General features: G+C 47.4%; 1 protein-coding gene across 1 annotated transcript in view; it reads right to left on the reverse strand.

Annotated features, from left to right (window-relative positions):
- The window catches only part of LOC104508220 (exocyst complex component 6B-like), a gene marked incomplete at its 5' end in the record, with an annotated part of 40,733 nt that extends 20,427 nt beyond the window's left edge, over positions 1 to 20,306 (reverse strand). Inside the window, 4 exons of the mRNA XM_010149766.1 lie at positions 9,258 to 9,287; positions 14,584 to 14,763; positions 15,869 to 16,003; positions 20,195 to 20,306. Of these exons, the coding sequence (XP_010148068.1) occupies positions 9,258 to 9,287; positions 14,584 to 14,763; positions 15,869 to 16,003; positions 20,195 to 20,306 (457 nt within the window). The remainder of the gene's footprint in view (positions 1 to 9,257; positions 9,288 to 14,583; positions 14,764 to 15,868; positions 16,004 to 20,194) is intronic.
- Between the last annotated feature and the right edge of the window lie 1,228 nt (positions 20,307 to 21,534).

A 21,534-nucleotide genomic window follows, 5' to 3' on the forward strand; every position in this document is an offset into this window, starting at 1 on the left:
CCAGACACCTCCGGACTGCCCTGGCTCCTGGCAGCACCCGAGCCCCGAATCTCACTAAACCGTGGGCAGAATCAATAAATCGGCTCTGCTAACTCTTGAAGGGAGAGCTTCCCGGCTCACCCATGCCATGTTGATTTGTCAAGTTTTTAACAACACCCTAAATAATTTTTAATTACTTTTTTTAAAAAACAATTGTTCTGCAGCCACTGAAGATAGTACAAGAAACCCAAACCATTACGCAGATACATTACCATTTCCCAAACAGTGAAAACAAATGTATAGTGAGTACTCTGCTGCTTTTAAGTTAACTTAAAAGCCAAACAAACCTCTCACTAATTGCCCAGAAATCCATTTTTCAATTTTGACAAAGTGGGTTTGTGAGGACTTTTGGTTGGGCTTTTTTGCCTGTTTCGTTGGTTGGCTGGTTTAATTGCTTGCTTTTTTGGTTTGTGTTTTTTTTTTTTTAAAAGCTGTGGACCTGCACTCAATGTCTTGAAAAAACTGAGTATATCCAGAACAAAGAGGTCCAGGAGCAACAAGTGAGAGCTGCAAGCAGAATGGATGGTCAAGAAGACCTGTCAGTGTTGGCCAAGCCTGTAGGCTGGTGTGTCCGCACCACCCTGAGCAGGGTGGTCTCCAAAGTTGCCCCCTCTGAAGGTAGGATCTCAGCTGGCATCGATGACCACCTCGGTCGTACCAGCCTCTGCGCGTGCACCTGTGACAGCACAGAGAGGCAATGGCACAGGGAGTGTGGCCCAAACCCAAAGCTCGTACCTACAGACCGCCAAGAGGGGATCACACGGACCCAGCAAAGAGGAATGGGCAGGGGAGCCTCCTAATTTGATGTGCCTTTTATAGTGGCCTCGGAGTCCTGAGGAGTTTGAGGGAAAGGTAGAGAAGACATCTGCCCCAGTGTTTAAAATGGAGAAGATGCTGATGTGGAGGACTGCAGGGTATCACAGCTAAACCAAGCCCAGATTAAGGCACGAGAAGAGAAGCAACCATACGGAGTTCAAACACAACAGCACAGGTGTCAAACCACTGGAACAATACAGATAAGCAAAAAGGAAAGTTAATTTTTCTAAGAAGCTTTATCTTTAATATAAAAGGAGAATCAATGCAATGCCTTTGCATGGGAAAGGAGATCACGGAGAGGGTGGGGAGGCACTGGGACAGGTTGCCCAGAGAAGCTGTGGATGCCCCATCCCTGGAAGTGTCCAAGGCCAGGCTGGATGAGGCTTGGAGCAACCTGCTCTAGTGGAAGGTGTCCCTGCCCATAGCAGGGGGGTTGGAACTAGATGGTCTGTAAGGTCCCTTCCCACCCAAACCATTCTGTGATCCTATGAGACGATTAGACTTCTAAGTGCTCCACAGTCAGACAACACCACGCATCTCAAAAAATCAAATCCATCCCTAAGAGTATTAGCTTCAGATTAGTTATCAAAAGAGCAACTCTAAATTAAATAATGCTATTTACGTGGCTTTGCAGAACCCTTATTAAGAAGAAATCACTTTTTTCTCCCAAAATTGTTTGCATTATGAAAAGAGGACGAGAGCAGACCGGTTCCCGGTTTCCTGCAGGGATCATGCTGTGGGCTGAGCCCCGTCACTGTGCGTTAGACGTGACCCATGTGGACTGCAAGAGGAGACCGATACACGAACATTAACGTCGCTTACTGATTTTAGCCACTGTCAAGCTCTGTGCTTGATCTCTGGCTCTGTGAAGTCACCCCAGGAGCTAAACACTGAAGCCAGTGTGTTGACTTACGGACTTGGAAAAAGGCGACTGGCACCAAGGTACCAGCTGACGTTCACATGGTTTTGAAATTTGCCAAGGAAAAGAAGAAACCTTCCAGCCAACAAGAGAAGGTTGGTGATGAGCAGCGCTTGCGGGTCAGGGCTCCCGAGCACAAAGCAATGCTTGTTGGGGAAAGGGATGATCCCCAGCATTGGACCCATGGGATGCTCCTCAACCTTGGAGCCATGGGATGTTCCCCAGCCCTGCACATCCACGACGTCTTCATATCACTTGGCAGTTAAAAAGTTAAAGGTTTCCTGATGCTCAAACCTAGCAAAGGAGAGGCAATGACTGCACAAATGTTTTTCTGAGGAAGGCATTTTGGATTCAATGCACAGCTGGCACATACTGGAACGGTCAACGGCATCGCCTTCATGTCAACAACCTCCCTTCCAACAGCTACACAATCCATCCTGCTATGCGCCGTGAAGAGGACAGACATCTGTGCCCTGGTTTACCAGGAATAAGAAGGGTCTTTCTCCCCAGGATCTGCCATGCCAGAAGCGACCCGACGAGTTTCTGGTTAGGAGGACCAACGCTACGTGAAGGATGAGGCTTCACGTCAGCTGGAGGTGTTGCTCCTCTCTCCTCTACACCTGATTACCTGGGTTGGGAGCAGGGCAGGCTGTAGTCACCTATGAAAGAAGCTTGTTGCCAATAGCAAATCACCAGATTTAAACAGATTATCACCACTGAGGCACTGTCTTTGCCTTTTCTGAGTGAAACCAGGATTTTGGTCTTCTGGTGAGTTTGACCATCCCTATCACACAATAGCTTGGTTCAAGAGACAGCCTTCTACCACTGAAATATCTCACCGTAGTAAACCTATGAAAAGCAACACCTTAAAGCAGTGCCAGCTACACAATTTTGGGTGAAATCTGTCTCGTGCAAAGACCCACTCACCTGGAAAGCTGGTGGCACCTGAAGAGTGAAAAGAGCAGTAGCTCCAACCAACCTGGAAGGCCAACGTCCTCGGCCTGAGGCGAGATTGCTTTCTAACTCATGCAAAAGCTGAGCCCATGCTCGTGTTTAAGTGGCTGTCTTCCAGAAGTATTTAAAACAATCGACGGGGTGTCATTTTCAGAAGTAAACATTTACCACTTATATTCTATTTTGAGCATTAAAGGGAAAACAGGCTGTCACAGATACGGCAGCAAGACAAACACATGGCAAAGCTGAACTCCCAACAGAAGCTTAGAGGCAACCAGACAAATAGAAAAGGAGGGGAAAAAAAGCAAATACAGCAATTACGCTCACCACACAAAAAATAAACCAGCCAGTTACACCGACCACTGCAGCCCGATACAAAAACCCCTCGCATTCCAATAAAAGAGGAAAAAACATCACAGTTTGGCTGGGTAGAAGATGCCCAAGGTCAGCAGCTGGAGGCTATTTTGGCTGAAGATGGTGGGAGACTCAAGGCTCTCACACAGAGCAGCATGGCAGTAATCACATGGGGGGTGACGATCACAACCAGCCCCCACAGAGGGATCCGAAAGTGCTTGGCTTATTTTTTTTATAATGGTCTTTTATTCTGATTTTTTGATTGGTTTGGTTGTTTTGGGGTTTTTTTTTGTCCTTAACCAAATGATATTTAATTTGTGGAGTAACCAGCTCCACAGCAAGGTTTTTTCTACACAGGCATCAACGGGTCTTGGCACTCCGAACTGCATCTACTGGCTTACAAGTAGAAGCGAATATACCCAAAAGCACAACTCAAGGCTTTTGTCACCACAGTTAATTGCGGGATCCAGGATATAAGAGGATCCAGGATAAAAGCATACACAGGAACACAACATTTTTCCCTTGCCTTGACTCGTCGTCCGAGTCAACAAGCAACATCTACTTCTTTTTTTTTTTAATAGGAAAATAAATAAATAGAAGGAAGGGCAGGAGGTGGGGAAGGGAAGTACCTCGGGACGCAGCTGTTAGAGCTGAGCACGAGGCAGTTTCTTTGAAGCCTTACAGAGGCACACAAACACACAGCTGGGCAGGGGGGCTTTTCGCAGACGTTCAGTGGTTTGCAGCAAAGCTTAAGCTGGGAAGCTGCTAGGGTTGGTTTGGGGTTTTTTTGCATATGCACATATGCAAAACAATGCCAAGGAAATAGAGGATTCCAAGATCTGCATCTTTTTCCTTGCACACCATCCAATTGAATGGCAGGATACTTTTAATTAGCTGCTTTTTAAAGCCTATAGCATGGCAACAGTCGTGTGCAGTGCCTGCCTCACCCAAAACGAGCAGCATCTGCCTTGGAGCATCCAACTGCTGTCTGGTCTCCTGAGACAGTTTTGAGATCTATACAAGGACCTTCATGCTGGACACGGGTGGGAAAGCACTCCTGCCGGTCCGGCTCAGGCAGACAATAGCATTATGCTTTGAGAAACGCCAGGAATGATACGCTTTATCTTTGTTAGCCACCTGATTTAACTGCAGACGCCCTCATTAATCACGGTACCATCTCACCCCGACTCTCCCATCGGGCTGGAGGTTCAGCCTGTGGCATCAAACTCCCATCCGAATCTGCCACCTTCTGCGTTCTTTATGTGACCTTCTTCTTTAAACAATAAATGATAAAAAACTCCCATCTACCTGCTCTATAAATACTCTGGGCTGTTAAGAGCTGCACTGAAAACGCCTGCACCACCTTCTTGTGCTGAGAAACATCATCACGAGACAGGGAAGTGCAGGGACCAGCAGAGAAACAGCGACCAAAACCCCCACAAAACCCAAAATACAAGAACAGAGCACGTCACAACAGCCCAAACTGCTTCTCCTTCTCCCAAAGGGTATGTCCACAGCGTGGCTCACCATCCCTGGCCCAGAATTGTGGGGAACCCTGGACTAAACTGCACCATTGACTGACCTCTACAAACCTGGGGCTTTTGACTTGCCACGGCGGCAGTTTGACAACCTGCCCCCAGCACTAAGTATGAATTTTCCAACATTTAAAGGCATTTCAGAGCAAACAGTGCAAGTAAACACACACAGCAGACCCAGAAAGTTCGGTGCTATAGGTTCCCTGCAACCCCAGGGAGAGGATGGTGACCCGTGGACCAGTTGGGTGGGCTTGGACAAGGCATGGGCTTGATGCTCCCCATTTTTCTCCTCCTCCCATGCTCATCACTTGGGTCTCCACAAAGATCATTTCCCTCTGAAAAAGGCACCAAGACGCTGACACGAGAGGTGTCAAGGGAAAAACACGGAGCTCCAACAGCAGAGGCACCTCAGCCTGCCAAGGAATTAACCCATCAATAACCTCCATTTAATGAGTCTCTCTACGCACACAAGGAGCCCCAGTTTTTCTCGGTCCGATGTGTGCCTCCTAACGTGGAACGAGGCTCTCTCCCAGTCCCCGTGTCCACAGGCTGAGACTTTCCCAGCTACTTGACACAATCCAGAGCCGCGGCCTGACCATGATCGCAGCGCGCGGCTCCCCAAGCTGGAACGGACGAGAGAATGAAAAAAATAAATGACATATTTCATCCTCCTCTTTTGTGGCTTTTATTTTCTTTTGTATTCGCTTTGGGAATTACATTCTTTCCATTGGGAAGAGCTTGATTTTCCATTAAATACAAAGCAGCTGCCATTTTGGAAACAAAAAGTTGATTAAATACAGATTTTTTTTTAGTTTTTCCCCTAACGTACGAAGAGCTAGAACCACGCTTCTTTCTGCTGATTTATCAGGGCAAAGCATCTGCCAATTAAGGCAGTAGGAAGACTTAAAGAGAGCGAACTGAATTGCTTCATCTTTGCTATGTAATTTTATAATTATAATTTGACATTATAAATAAAAGGGTAAAGCTCTTGAGGCTTGGAGCGCAGCATGCTGCACTCACCCTCACGGTGGAGCCCTCCGGCACGCCGACACCAAGGGTTTCTCACCCTTTGCACACACACGGACGCTCCACGTTCCCCGTTTACGCAGATTTTCTGCTTGCCGAGATGCCGAAGGAAGAGTCGGCACGTTGCCGTGACGTAGGGGCCGCCTGCTGGAAACCCAACTAATGCGTGACTTAAGGCCCAGATGTTGAACAGACTGGAAAAAAACGGATGAGCTCAAATCCAGAAAAACAAAAACTCACCCACTCCATTTCCACTCCACGAGCCACCAACGCCCAGCTCGGGAGGTACTTTTTTTCCACACAGAGCCGATTACCGAGTGACCAACACAAGCAGCATACGAAGCTTCAGCTCATTCTACATTTCTCTAAAAACGAAATCATACGTTACATTTCCATTTTCAATGTTTAGATGTTATAGTTGAAAAACAGAAGAAAAAAGATGATGGTGAAAGCTGTAGAAATCACTGTTAAGTTGGTTTTTTAATTAACCCATCGGGCTCTCCTTATTTATTTCCCTCCGTGAAACACCATGGCCAAAGCGATCATGAGAACTCCGTAAGGACCTGCCCTTTTTAAATGCTTTCTTGCTGTTCCATCTAACCTAGGTTGCAAGATCCAGGGAGAACACTGCTCTCCGTAAAGGCACCCCCACGACAGTCACGAGGCCACGTGTCCTTCATTGCAGCCACGCCAACCACACCAGCAGCACACATGGGCACTCACGCGGCTACCGGCTCCGCATGATGGGCACGAGCTCCCGCCGCTTCTCCGTGCGACCCCGATGCACGCAATCTCTGCGCAGGGACCCCAAAGGACATCGTACTGCCAGGTTGGGCTCCTCTAGGATGGTTGGATCAAGCGAAATAGCCAAAGGCTTTGGGAGCAGATGTGTTCATCAGCCTTCCTTCGCACGTTCACAACCTCTGAGAAGCCCGACAAGATTCCAGGTTGCCAGCGGATTAAATAAGAGGAAAGTGTGTAATTGCCAAGTCTATTGTTACACTTAAAATTGCTAAAGGGCAAAAAAACCCCCACCATACTTTAACTTCTGTTAAGGTTTTTGGAAGGTACAGGCTGGGGCTCCGGTGCAGGAAGCAGCAGGCATGTTTGGCTTCCTTACGCCGAGGATGGATTTTTGGCTGCCAAATTCCCCATCCCGCAGATCTGACTCCTTGTGTATGTACGTGCACATAAAAGAAGCATAAAATACCTTTATAAATCTACGTTTGTAAAATAAAAATCAAAGCCAAACATGCCAGGGTGACTACACAAAGGGATGCAATACCGAGGGAAGTGTGCACACCCTGGTTTAAAGGATTTATGGGACTGGGCATTTTAGCTTCAATTAATTTTCAAAGTGCTGAAAGCAGACAAGAAACCATGTAATTACAAGATAACTTGGCTTACCCGGATTCGAGTTAACTAGCGCTCCTGGGTTAATCAGAGGTCAGCCTTCTCCCCCGCCAACACAGCTAAATCCACCGTATTTGAACGCTTTGCTCCTGGCTTTAAAGCAGCCATTAGTTCTTGTTTTGACTCCTTCGTTTTGGTAAGTATTTGGGATTTTGGAGACACTTGAGAAGACCAGGAAAGCAGTGCACAGCCACCAGACCGCAGCGAGGCGGGCAGTGCGGGACCACAAGCCATGCAAGTGCTGCCCTGGTCACCCACCCATCTTCTCCTCACCAAACACCCTCGTTTTAAGGGCGTTTTGCCCAACCTTCAGGGCAAGCTGGTCCCAGCAACCCCCCAAGAGACTCAGATCCTCTCTGGAGAGCAGAGGAACCCCAAGGACCATACAGGGAGGGTTTTGGATGCTGCTCATGCCCTGTCCACGTCTGCATCCCAGGCACCTCGCTTGTTTTAATGTGTGACTGTACCTACAACACCAAGAAACCTCCAGGATTAGCCACAGCTACCTCCCACTGGACATTTTAAACTCCCTTACGACGACTCCTTTGTCTGATATTTCATGCAATCCAATTTTTATTTTTCAATCTCTTTTAGACAGACAGATTAGTGATTTATTTCCACCAATTAACACAAACTAGTTAGAGAAGAGAAAATTAGAGGGGTTAAAAGGAAAATTAGAATCTGTTGCAGATTCCAAAACCAACTACGAGCAGGCTAGCAAAGTCCCACCATATAAAGGGATTACTCCATTCCTGACCCTTTCCAGGGGACCTCCAGGTATTATTTTTCACTGATTTACCTTAATGAAACTAATGCACCCCTCTCCATAGGAAGCTGACTCCATAGCTGTCTAGGCACTGGATTCAATTAAAGAAATAAATACATCTGGCTTCTAAACAGTTGAGTCTTGAAAAGCCAGAGGCAATAGCACTTTAGGGTACGCCTCTCTCAGGGGATGCCCGAAGGACATCACGTAGGATGGTCGACATTCAACGCTGCTCCTGGAAACCCGCGGCCGTGGGGGGATGCCCAGGGCTTCCCTGCCTGCTCCCCAGCAGCTCCCGCAGCCCTGACAGCAACCAAGCCATGGCTTTGATGGAAGCTGGCCTCAAATTGCTTTAACAAGGTTCTTTCTTTCCAGAAGCTGGCGCTGATTTGAGACCTCGCTGTTGACTTAGAAACCCCTGGGTGCCCAGAGCCTGCAAATACTCAAGGCTTAGCTACGCTCAGTTTCCAGGAAAAGGGGTACAGGCATCCAACTGCGGCGTGAAATATCAATACTACCGTGGCAGCTCAGCATTAAAATGGAGAGCAGGGGTTAAAGGTGGAGAAGCAGAAGCTGGGGTAGAGGCTACGTCTCCGCGACGGCCGCGTCTCGCGCCGCGCAACCGCGTTGAGCAGGGCTGCACCGACAAAAACAGGGAGGCACGCTTTGCTCGCACGTGCCTTGGCTTGCAGACACGGGAATAGAGGAAAACAAGGTAGCTCGAGAGCACTTTGTTTGTGATCTATCCACGGAAATGCTGCAGCTTTTTCCTCCCGCACATGAAACAAGCAGAAATGACAACAATTAGAGGGGTTCGTTGAACCAGAAGGCAGGTCGGAAAGGTCTCCTTTGCTTTCTCTGGGCTAATTGGCCTAATCCAAATAGGGAGATAGTAAACCTCAAGAACCCATGCTATTTTCTGGATAAAATACTATCCTACCACTCTAGCCGGAGGGAAGGCTTAGCGGGCCAAGCCCCGGGTCAGAGCACTTAAACCAGGAGGAACGTCAGGCTGAAATCCCCACGAGGGTTTTGTCTGAACAAAATAGAGGGAGCGAGGGGGGATTTTACAAAGATCTTTTCTCTTTCAAGCAGAGGTTGAAGATCCCACCATGCTTTCCCTAATTACAGGCATTTCCCCTAATTCCCCACACATTTAGGGATGTGTGGGGGATAACAGCCGCCAGTTAAACGCAACGTGCTCTAAAAGCAACAATTTAGGATTGCTACTGCTACAGCAAGCTTGTGAGCAACCTGGCTGTAAGGAAACCCTTTCCCTTGGTCTCTTATTTATCCCACTGATTTAACCTTCTACTCAATCTTTTCCTTTCCACCTCTCCAAGACTAAGGACCTTTCCTGGTTCAACTCACCCTCTCACGCTCGAGGTGCAAGCAGAGCAGACCAAACGCGCATGACACGCAGTCTTGTACTCACCGACATTGTAGAGTGGACATCTACATCCCCCTACAGAGGACAACACAGGGATTTTAAAGTCAAATGCAGCAGAGAGAGCAAAGCAACAGCGAGAAAGGCAGAGAGGTACACCGAGGTCACCACCCTACAACCCACCAACGCTCCAACCACGGCACCAGCTGCGCAGCAGTTGGCAGAGTATTAAAAAAGCAAAATATGGGTTCCTTGAACCTGGTCTAAGGAGGATGAGGAGGAAATCAAAGTACCACAAGACCAGTTTTATTGCTATTAAGTACCGCCTGCAAGTCAGCATCCACCTGCCTCAGCTTTTCCCCCCGTGAGATGGAGGCATTGGATGTCAAACCCTAGAGAGTGACAACAGGGATCAGCTCAAGCCAAACTTGCTCGGCCCTTCTGAGGGCAAGGGGACATTATCTCAGCACAGACAGGACTTGTGTAAATCTCAAGAAGGTGCCTTTGGTGCACATGCCATATTTCATGACCGTTATTTTCCACGTGGGTCCCTCCCAGCGTGGTCAAGGCTGTGGTTGGTGCAAAGTTCAAGGCATTTTACTTCCACGCACAGTGCCTTGCCTTTTAAAATATTACAGAGGGATTTGGCTCTTTTAAATAAAAACATAGGTAATCGTTCTCTTTAAAAAGAAAATAAACACTTCCAAAGCTCTTCCTACCAAAGCAAGAGCTGCTGTGGCCGGCGTATTTATTTGCAACCGGGAAGAGATGCCAATACAGTGAATAAGGCAAAAACGTTGCAGGCAGAGCGGCTGTGGAGTTCACGCGGCTCCGGCTGAAATCTGTGCCTGCCATCTGGCAAAAATAAGCATAAAAGGAAAAAAAAAAAACCACCAACCCAAAAAACCCCTTTGCAGAGAGTTCACGCTGAACTGCTCAAGACAGCTGAGGTTAGAGTTTGTTCGATCGCTGAAAGATTGCTTCCCCTTCCCGGGTCAGCATCACCTCTTGACCCGCCCTGATTACCTTCCAAAGGAGGTTATCAAGATACAAGACTAACAGAGGATTAAAGGAAACTTAAAATAAAAACAAAACACCCCCCCCTTCCCCCCAACTCCACTCCCCTCCCCCAAGAAAACATCCTTGCTTTGTTAACCTGACAGTTCACTGTAGGTGTTGACACAACCCTCCATCTTTGAAACGCTTAATGTCAACAAATCAGTGTGTTTGGAGTAGCCCTGTCAATGCGATTTACATTAACTTGTCTAACAAGAAATAAAAACAACAATCAGCCATCAAAGACAAAAGGCTTTTTCAGTCATTCTTTTAAAAGTATTACGCTGGAAATGTTAATTTTTTTGAGGCCATGGCCCTTTACTTGCTGAAAACCAGAAACCATCTTTTTTTTCTTTCCTAAAATACTTTTTTCCCCCAAGTATTTTTTTTCTTTTTAAAAAAAAGTATTTTCTTTTAAAGGAGGCCCGAGCATCCCATATTAATAAGCTCAGCAGCAGTAACCGACTCTCCCTGGTTAACACAGGAAGAGGGCAGCCTTGCAGCCAAATGTTAATTACGCTTTGATTTCCACCAGCGTGTTATTTGCTTTGAGACATTTTGGGCACTTAGCGGAGCATTTTCGAATTGCGGCTCTAAACCACCATGAAAATTTCATGCAGAAGTGGTATGCACCAAAACCCCGTTAACTTCACCGTGAACTTTTCCTCCTTCCCCCAGCCCGGCACACGCTGTACCCACCAGCATGTCCTTCGCAGGCGGTGGGGCTCGGCGTCCCGAAGCAAAGTTGCAAAAAGCAAATCAATTCCAGGGTTTCCTACTATCAAGCGGTTTCCACCATCTCCCACAACGTCTACTCTGATGCTCCAAAGGAACAATTAGGGATTGCAACTCGTGCTTGAAGGCTAAAGAAAGCGGAGACTCTTTACGCCGCTCCACACGCCGGGACTAGCTTTGGTCTGGGTTATTTTTCCTGCTTGATCAGGGGGGTGGACCTGCTGACCTGCTTGCCCCATCCCCATAAACATTCCAGGTCAGGATGGACGGGGCTCTGAGCATCCTGGTCTAGTGGAAGGGGCGCCCGCGCACTGAGCATCCTGGTCTAGTGGAAGGTGTCCCTGCCCATGGCAGAGGGATTGGACTAGACACCTTTAAATATCCCTTCCAATCCAAACTATTCTGTGATTCTATGGCCTCCACACGTCCCTTCCAACCTCAACCCTTCTGAGATTCTTTCCCCTCAATAAATACAGGGAGAATTCAGCTTCATGTATCCAAAAAGGGAAACACAAACCCTAATGCCCAAATCCTGTCTCAGAGCCACCTTTCAGCTCGCTCAGCATCTCTTCTCCTCTTCAACCCCTCTCCGAAACGTTGACTTGAGTCAACCAAGCCCTTCAAGGCCATTTGATGTGCCTTGCGGCCAGCTGGAGCCTTGACCCCAGAAAGGTTTCCTGTAGACAAGCAGCCCCGTCCGAGACAATGGGATTACTCACACCCGTCAAGTTAAGGAGCCGCCTGCATTTTTGCAGGCTCAGGACCTTCGGCTCCGTTCTGTTACAGGACAGTGCTTTTTGTCAGTGTAATTTCAGCACAGTAAACGCTGACATGCCCAGGCTGAGTTTCTTTGATCAGCAGGTGAAGGTTTATCTGGTGTAATTGCTGTCGTGACAAAAGGCAGGTGAGTAGCTCGGCTCCTACCACTTAGTCATCTCCCGAGACTGCCAGTCTTTACTCCTAAAAAACTGTTGCAAGTTCAAATACTAGGAGAGCGCTTCTCACTTACATTAAAATCGTGTAAATTCAGTCACCATGAAGGTACATGGAATTTCCAAACCAGGAAAGGACATGAGAACAGAAAGGGATGGTGTTGCTTGGAGGCCACTTCCAGGGTTAAGAAGCTCAACTCTCCAAGGATGGTGCAGAGTCACTTGCTTGTCTTCAAGAGCTACTAGCAGTGTGGAAATCCTGTGTTTTATAGCAGGAATAGGCTGCAAACTCTTTTCAAACCAGGCAGCGACTCCTCTTAGATCATAACGCTACGGTGCAAATAATTTGGGCTGGATTCAGACAAGCTGTATAGAAACAGCTCTACCTAGCCACTAGCAATCCTTCAATATCCTCTTTTACTTATAATTCACACTTTTTGGAGATAGTTCCTTCCCCTCTTGAACCCCTCTCACTCATCCCACATAATTGCTGTTTCCATAGACATCTCCATCATTTTTCTGCATTGGTTTAGGCAGACGTGGGCTTCGATGTGCCTTATCTCCTACATCTCATTGAGCGAAGTGCAGAAATTGTAATGTGTTTCTAAATAAGCCACTGGAAAATGGCTCTTGAACCCTACAAGAACAAACCAGCAGACACCAAGGGAGCTTCTCAATGTACCCTGACTTTGTTCTGACTCCCATGTGTGGGATACGCAGGGACTCGTCAGCAATGTTAATGATGGCAGCTTCACAGTTCTCATCTAAAGGAAGGAACTCCAATATATATAAAAATAAATCCCGGCCCTGCGTCTCCTACAGACCATTGAACCAGACCTACAGCTTCACAAACCAGAAGGCAGCATCTGAGTGACTCGCCTCCCCTGTCTCACGAGGCTGTCAGGAGGATCAGTGCCGTGCAATGCTTTGCAGATAAGGTGCTGCACCGCAAATGCACACAGTCTTCTCTTCAGCTGGGTCCTTTCTAATCCAGTTCTGGAAAAGAAAAGGCTGCTTCGATCTGTCTCAGTCCTTTTTAGACCAATTAGCTGTCCTCCCAGTCTCCAAAACAATTTTGACTTGCTCAGAATGGAAACATTAATACTTAAGGAAGATAAATCACTCCAGGTCCATCTCATAAATCACTGTGGGCATCTCTCCCCATCTTCATCTCTCCTGCTAGCCATGCTTCATGCTCTGGTGCAGAGACCAATCTCCCTGTCAAATTCCATTTCTTGCTTGCGTAAGTACTCCCAGTATGATTTGTGGAAATGGTCTCCAGGTGATAAACCACGCCTGTGCCACCACATCTCTTTTTAAGGAGAAATCCAGCAGCTGAGGAATCCAGCCATCTCCAGCACCTCCTGTGCCACCAGCCACATTGCTGAGGAGGGGTCACTTTGGCAATAAACCTGGCCTGAACAAGAAGATGAGGGAAAGCCCTTCCAACCTCTCTACACAGGAGGCAACACTCTATTTAGAGGTTTGTTCCAGTGATAACAGACCCAAAAAATCACCTTCTCCTCAACAGCACCTCCAGGCACAGAGGACTGGGAAAGCCACTCTCATATCTCTTTTGGTGGCTTCTCCATCCACAGCAGATCAGCCCTCATTTCCATCTGGCTCCCAAATCTTCCTGCTGTGACAGAGAAGACCAAAGACATGAGCCATGCAGAAGACTCCAAAGTTCTGGGGCTGCAACGCCTCCTAAAACGGCTCTGGAATGCTTGTACATCCTTCCAGTAGAGCAGTCTCAGCGACACGAACAAGCAGAGTGGAGTTAAGGAAACTGCCATTGTGTCTGATTAGTCTTTTGTTCCTGTTTACATCCAAGCTGGTGAAAGGTGCCCAGAGTTTGTTGGTGTCCTGTAATCCCACTAACAACAGATAAATAACGGTCCAGCAAAGAAGAAAGACCTGAAATTGCTTTTAGGACAAATATAGTGTTCAGTGGATTTGCTATTTCAAAATAGCTGCTGATGGAAGACAGTCCTAAGTATATATCCAGACAGATCAGAACAAATCTTATTTAAAGGAAAAAAAGCAGTTTGAACAAAAATGAAAATCCCTGATATTTTTCCTATTCAACGGGACACTACTCAGCCAACTGCAAAAAACAACATAAAATACATTTTTTTGATCGCAATAACAGCATAAACACAGGCGTATTTTAGACAGCAGAGAAAAGAAAGAAACATATGCTGCCTTCCAGCGCAGAGCAATATTTTGACGTAAGGCATCCAGTGACTTGACAAACGTTTGGAAACGTATCTGCGGATTAAATAATAGGCACTCTTACACTGGGACCTCTTGAAAAAAATCCTGAATGTCCATTAAGCTAAAGATAATACGTGTAAAATATAGGTGGCTAGAGAATTATGACCCTAATTCTACATGCTGGACTGCGATATTCCCCTCGTTCACATCTAAGTAGACGTGCAAATACTCGGGGAGACTCGCTGTCACCCAACTTCTGGCAACACAGAAAATAGCTTTGTAAATAGATTTGTTATTTCATAACACTTGAAAGTACAAGGGTCTACTTCATCAGACTCCATAAAGCTTGAGCAACCATTAGCTTCAAGAGCACCATGGGATGCCCGCGCGCTCTCCGGACAGCAAAAGGCGGCGAATCGGTGGTGATCGCTTACCGGGAGGTGGGTGAACACAGCAAACGTGCTGCGTAGAAAGCCAATGAGATCGACAAGGTAGTCGCTGGCCTTGCTGCCCGGCTCCATGGCCATCCAGTCGTAGTCCGCCAGCTGCAAGAACTGGTCTATCTTCTGGTTCAGGTTGGTGTAAATCTCCTCCTCAGCAGCGTGGCGGGCGTCCTGCGAAAGCAGACGACGTTAGGCGGGACGGGGTCTCCACACCACAAGTCTACACAAGGAACAGGACATGTGCTTGACCCAATCTTCAGCCCGGAAGGTCGCACAAGACAAAGCACCCATAGCAGCCACCTCGGGTTAGCTCAGGGGTGGGCGCCACCAGGTTGGCGCTAGGCCAGGTCAAGCTGGTGTCTGCCTCTGACGCAACGTGGGGACCAGCAGGACAAATCTAGTGCCGGATGGAAGACAGAGATATATGGGAGAGGAATGTCCCATATGGACATTCCCTACTGTGTGCAGGTATGGGGTGCAGGAGGGTCACAGGGGAGTCCCCCTGCCAGGATATGGGTATGAAAACTCGCCCTTAGGCCAAATAGATAGGTGATGCCAGAAGGGATAATGAATGGACTTGGACATGGGTCCTCAGTCTCCTGCTGAGTTATTCCAAGGGCAAACCTCAGCTAAACAATTCCCTACCATCGCTGGAGTCCTCAGCGCTGTTCCCATCTCCTGCTTTTTGGCCACGGGACACGATTTGGACACCCCACAGCAGACCCAATTATAGCCTCAAACCTTTATATCAGGTATCTGCGTAGACACTCCTGGGTTGTGATTTAAAGACTGAAAGACTGGGCAGTTTAGCAGTTTCTGCCAGCCCTGATTTTTAGGGGAGACTGCTAAAAGGAGCGGAAAGATACAGAAATGTAAGTACTGAAAATCTGTTCTCCTCTTGAGTGGAAGAGGAGAGCTTGCGCCCATGGCCAGACATGTGTAACACCATGCAGCGCTCAAACAGCAAAATGAAAACTGATTTAAAAAAAGAATAATCAGGTTTCTGTTTAAAAGCTGCTTCATCCCTTAGACAATGCATGCTGCAGCCACAGCCTCTAAATTAGGGCTGCAAACACTCACTATCTTGTCAGAAGTAATGCTCCAAAGGACAAACCCAAAAGCTAGTTGATAGCATAAAGCTTCCCAGGATATGACAAAATTTCAGTTGGGCTTAGCTCCCTACATCCACACGCCCACACAGGCGCTTCGAAAGCAGATACTCTCCAACCAAACATCAACAGCGACCCCCTGGAGATGGATCTACCAGCCTTCTCACCTTGAAGGTTGTGGTCCCGTAGAGCTTCGTGGTGTGGACAGTTTCTGGAAGTACATTAGTGATATTGGTTATGAATTCCTCTAGGAACTTGCAGGATTTCTCCAAGTGCGTCGTATTTATAATAATCTGTACAAGCTGCAAAGGCAAAAAAGGTATTGAAGGATGGTGTTCCCGAAGCCACGGACGTGCCAGGTTAATGGATGCCAATTTAGAAGAGCTTCTGGCATGAGAAGCTGACGCTGTACAAACACACTAAGCTTTGCTCCATGCTCGAAGGCTCTCCTCCTTTAACAACACCAGAAACTTAAATAAAAGATAATTTGGGGGGAAAAGCATTTCCCATGACAGCCACTAATACCACAAAAGACTGTTATTTTTAATGACTTTCCAACACTCAGCTGTCAGTCAGGACTCATTTCAGCGCAGTTCAAATACAAGAGCCTTACAAAAAAATGCCATGTCAAATCACAAGCATTCTGTCTGCTAATGAACCCTAAATAACCCATATCTTGAGTGACACCAAACAACGTCATCCTAAGGCGTTTAGCACAGAAAGCACAAGGTTTTACTTTCCTGAGGGTGGTGTGGGTGAAAAGCAGATCTCACCCTGGTATCTGCTGGGTTATCATACCCACCATTATCTGCAATTTTCTTAATGCTGTCTTCTCAGCCGCATTCACATGGCTCTATTCCAGGACATTAAAGGCAACTACAGAGTAAAAGTGTCTGTTGAAGTCAGAGAATCATGGAATGGTTTGGGTTGGACGGGATTTTTAAGCCCACCCAGTCTCACCCCTGCCATGGGCAGGGACACCTTCCACTAGACCAGGTTGCTCCAAGCCTCATCCAGCCTGGCCTTGGACACTTCCAGGGATGGGGCATCCACAGCTTCTCTGGGCAGCCTGTCCCAGTGCCTCCCCACCCTCTGCGGGAAGACCTTCTTCCTGATGTCCAATCTCAGTCTCCCTCTTTCAGTTCAAACCCGTTACCCCTTGTCCTGTCACTCCCTGCCCTGGGAAAAGTCGATCCATGTAAACATTTACAATCCAGAGCCAAACAAGCCAGGATCCCACTTTAGGATCTCTGACATGGAAGCATCGTTAATTCCTTAAGCAGATACCCTTTTTTCTGAGCAGACTGCTGTGAGTATTTTCAAGGTGCAACATAAGTTGTAACAAAACCTTTCCGAATATCGCCCAGCTCAGATATGACACCAAAACAGTTCTGTCACAGACAGAGGCGGCATTGTAACGGATTGATATAATCTGAGTACTGGGTACGGTGCGGCAGTCTGCAGTTACCTCCTCTAAAGAAATGCTTTTGGAACACTTGCAGTTCTTCTGAACGAGATAGATTAACCACCAATTTGAGTGATGCAGGCACAGAAATACCAAAGTAAAACTACAAGGATTACAGCACCCAACTCTTGCTAGAGCCAGATGACATGAGAAGGGGCAACGGCCACAGCTTGGGAAGTTCAGCTTGGGCAGTAGGAAGGAAAAGAGTCATTAGAAAGACAGCACAGAACTCAATCAGGGTGTCCAGAGGAGCTGTGGGACCTGTGTTTCTCAAAATTAAAAGTCATGTAGAGAAAGCCACAGCTGAGGTGATCCAAGTCAGCAATGATCCCACTTCCAGTGGGGGAAGGATGGGATAGATACCTCCAGAGGTGCCTTCCAGCCAACAGTTCTTCGACTTCAGTCAAAAAACTTTGATTTTTAAGAAATCAAATTATGATCTTAATGAACTCCTCTTGTTCTGTACTTGATTACACTGGTAACTGGGGGGAGGGCTTCTCATTTCTGAATTCCTTGGATTAATTCTGTTCCTGATTTTTGCCTTCCAACAAGGGCTCGTTCTCATTTCCCTGTTTCAGACAGCCCTGCCATCATGACTGCAATATCATTTCCTAAACTTTCATAGTTTCATACCTAAATATTAGGTATTTCCAACTGTGTGAAATTCCTTCTACACCTCTTCTCTGATCATTACAACTTACCGGTCCAGCTCAGTTATCAAACTTGAAGGCGCCAATTGCTCTCTTTTACCACTTGTCACAAGCTTCCCTGCCCCTTCTCTGGCTCCTTTTTTTCTTGAACTTGAAGGGGTAAAACCCTTCTCTTGGGATAAGATTGTCCCACTGGGGTATTCAAATGAAATAAATATAGCAGTGTCTTTTCCATCTCTGCTGTTGAGGGATGCCAGGATCATTCAGAATGCGGAGACTACAATTTGCTGCCCAGATGAAAGCTCACTGCACACTGAGATGGAGGCCGTCTTGATTTCTCCAATGACTTTTTTACCTCTTGAGAACAGTCCCTGATTCCAAGCCACCACGTTCTAAGTCCTCAGGCCCCAGTGGAGATGCTGTGTCTAGTTTTAAGTAATTATGAATTAAAAGGTTAGATAATGGTCTTGTCATTGTTCAGCAGCATGTGCCACTACACCCTGCCTGATCTTCTTTCCTTCCACTTCCAAGAGCTCAGGGTGAGGTAACTCAGTGGCTCCAGGTTGCAAATTGTGCCTTTGTTTTTCCCTCTTTGGACGCACTGCTGAAGATAGACAGGATAAACACCGGGATCATTTGGAGCAGACTTGGTAGCAAACTTCAACACGCACTGCTCAGAAAGCCAGCAATGAAAAATAAATCGTAGTGGGTAACAGCCCAGGAAGGTTGGTAGACAGCCTTGTACTGCTTTGCCCATTGCTCGGAAGATGGCACTGGAGTGCCCAGAAATGGATAGTGTTGATTTGTGCAAAAAACAAATCTGGGAAGTGAATAGTTATACAGGTACTTAATGCAAGGTACTTAAATGTCTTTTGCAATCACTTTTGACACCAGGACTATGCTTGTAGATGATCTGGGACTCTTCAACATACCCTTTAATTCCTGTGCTCCACATGGCCACATCAATGTCTTTTTGTAAGTGGGAAGGATTTGAGAAACTCGGGAAGAATGCCGTATGCTTCCATGAGGACAAACAGGTCAATAGTCATACAGAGAAAAGAGGCAGGAGGGGATGAAGATGCTCCACGTAGGGTTTTTTCAACCAAATTTGAAAAAAGTGATGGTAGAGATAGAAAACCCCAGGAGAGAGCCAGTTGTACCATAGTAGGTGGTAAGGAACACAACAGGGAGGACAGAGAAGAGATGAACACCCGTCTCCAGGCACACGCCACCTTTATGTTAAACTCTGGTCATGGTACACAGGCTTTCCTCACAAAAATCCTCTTCGGCTCCAGAGCTCAGGAAGAAGCAACTCTCAGCCGAATGAAAGGCACCACCTTCACGCAACACGGAAGACGCCAAGGAACATCTACACCGTGTAAACTGGGCAAAGGCAGCTGAGAGGACGGTCGCGCCGGGTCTGCCTTTCCTACCCTCAGTCACCCTGCGGGAGCATTTGCAACAGCAGCAAAAAGACCATTTGGGGAATGGATAATGTTGCATTCCTCTTTGTGGAGGGAGCCTTGGGAGGAGCAGGAGGGAAGAGGAATTTGCCCTCAGGGAGCAGAGAGATTCCAGACTTGGAGATAAAGGGCTGAGGAATCATCATGTGTAAATACATACGTCTGTGAATGCGCTGAACACCCCCAAACTCACCTCACAGGGTATTTACGGTGTACAGGGAACACGACAATTAAATAACTGTAACTGTAATAATGCCTACTCATGGAGTAACAGCACACAGCTGCCCCACTAAGGTATCCAAACCACCCCAAGTACCACACACCTTCCCAAAGCCATGATTTACGTGATTTAAACATGCCTACTGATGGAGTAACAGCACACAGCTGCCCCACTAAGGTATGCAAACTGCCCCGAGTACCACACACCTTCCCAAAGCCATGATTTATGTGATTTAAACTTTTCAGAAATCTGACTTTGTGCACAAAAAAGCATCAGTCACAATACAAAATGTCAGTATAGGGCTTATACTGTAGTGATGTGCTGAAACCATCTCCAACATCACCTATGGATGTGGAACACTCCCCCATCCTCTCCTAGCTCCCACTTGGCTCTTCCCTGGCACTCTTTGAAGTCCTCTTACCTGCCACTTTAATTCAGATACATAACGCTCTGCAAATCCACAAGAGGGGCAATTCTAACAGCAACAGCAAAAATGCTTCCTCCTTCCTGCAGGATTAAGCCCTTGTTTCTTTGTACAACAATGCCATGTGGTTCCGTCACTGTTTTCCAGCATTATTATTTTATCATAATGCTCCAGACCAGCTCCTCTAAAGGTGCTGTAAGGAGCTCCACAACATCAAACCCCCCTCTCCCACCCTGCCCTTGAAATGGGTCTCCTTGAAGCCGTGTCCTACCTCCGTCAGTCCGACGTTTTTCCTCTTGATGACGTTCTGTAAACAGTTGCTCAGCGTTCGGGTCAGCAGCAGATTTGTAGATTTTCTAATCATGTCATCAACTTCGGTGGAGCTGAAAAGCAGAATTTAAAAGAAAGATTTCAAAATTCTCCGTGAATATAAAATCACCTGGAGCCCTCATCACCTGGTCTCCTTCCTCATCCTCCACTGGCTTATGCTTGATCATCCGTAGACCACTTAGAGCCACTGATATACCAATATATACCAAAATACTAACAATTCAGGCCTTTCTGTGTACATGACTATAAGGAAGGGGGACTAGTGCAGGCAAACCTGCATCCCTGAGCCTCTCCTCCCAGAGGGGCCAGCCCAGCACGGTTAAGAGCTGCCCGCAGTGTCAGCGGCCCAGCCATCGCCCTGCACGCAACGCTGGAGCCTTGCACATTCAGGACACAAGGTGAAAGGGACCAAAGACTTGCGATGAGGGGGGAAAAAACCAAATCAAGCTCCCAAAAATACCTGCCCAAACCTCCTCATGGCTTTTTCTTTAACTAAACCAGACTGGAAGCTCTCGCCATATGCTCGGGCCCTTTGCAGTTGTCACTGCAGCATCGCTGAAGTCGGGGGGTTTGGCTTTCTGCCCCGCCGAGACGCACGCCAGCAAGGTGAAACTTCTCCTTTCCAAAGGTTTTGGAAACCCACACCCGCGCAGGCTCCTTTGATCTCCCGTGGGCCCTGCATTAGCCCTGACACCACAGGCCTTTATCTCTGGCAGCACAGTGACAGGCGGCTGAGGGCAAAGAACATCCACTGGAACGCGGTGAAGCATTAATAACTTTAAGGCTCCCGGTAAATCAAGGCCGTGACCTTTTGCTCCTTCTCCCGTTTCACCTGACAAACGGCCCAGATGACAAAGCAGGAGTGGACATGAGAAGCAAAAGCAAACTTTGCAGTCACCGACCGCCGGCGTGCGATGGGGGTGATCTCGGGGTGCTGTACTGGGGTGCCTGCTGGTGCCGGGAGAGGCACTGCCAGCCCTCGTCCAGCTCACACCTCCCAAGTTTCTGTGCCTATTTAACGTCAGAGCAAACGAACGGAGCCAAGCACTGGTCTCCCAGCGCCATCAGCTTGGAAAAGTGAGACTGAGCCTTCTCCATCAGCAACCTGGGCTCACGGCAGCCTCCTGGACCCCTCGTCTTCCCTGGGTGTTGCACATCCTTCAGTCAGCTACATTTTTCAAGTCATTCAGGACCTTCCTTGTGCTGTTGCATGAGAATCGCACTGAAATCCCCCCAAATTCCCAGAAGAGGTGGGAAATACTGCTCCCCGCTCGCACCTCC

The sequence above is a fragment of the Eurypyga helias genome, unplaced genomic scaffold (genome assembly GCF_000690775.1).
Source record: "Eurypyga helias isolate BGI_N326 unplaced genomic scaffold, ASM69077v1 scaffold11434, whole genome shotgun sequence".
Lineage (NCBI taxonomy): Eukaryota > Metazoa > Chordata > Aves > Eurypygiformes > Eurypygidae > Eurypyga > Eurypyga helias.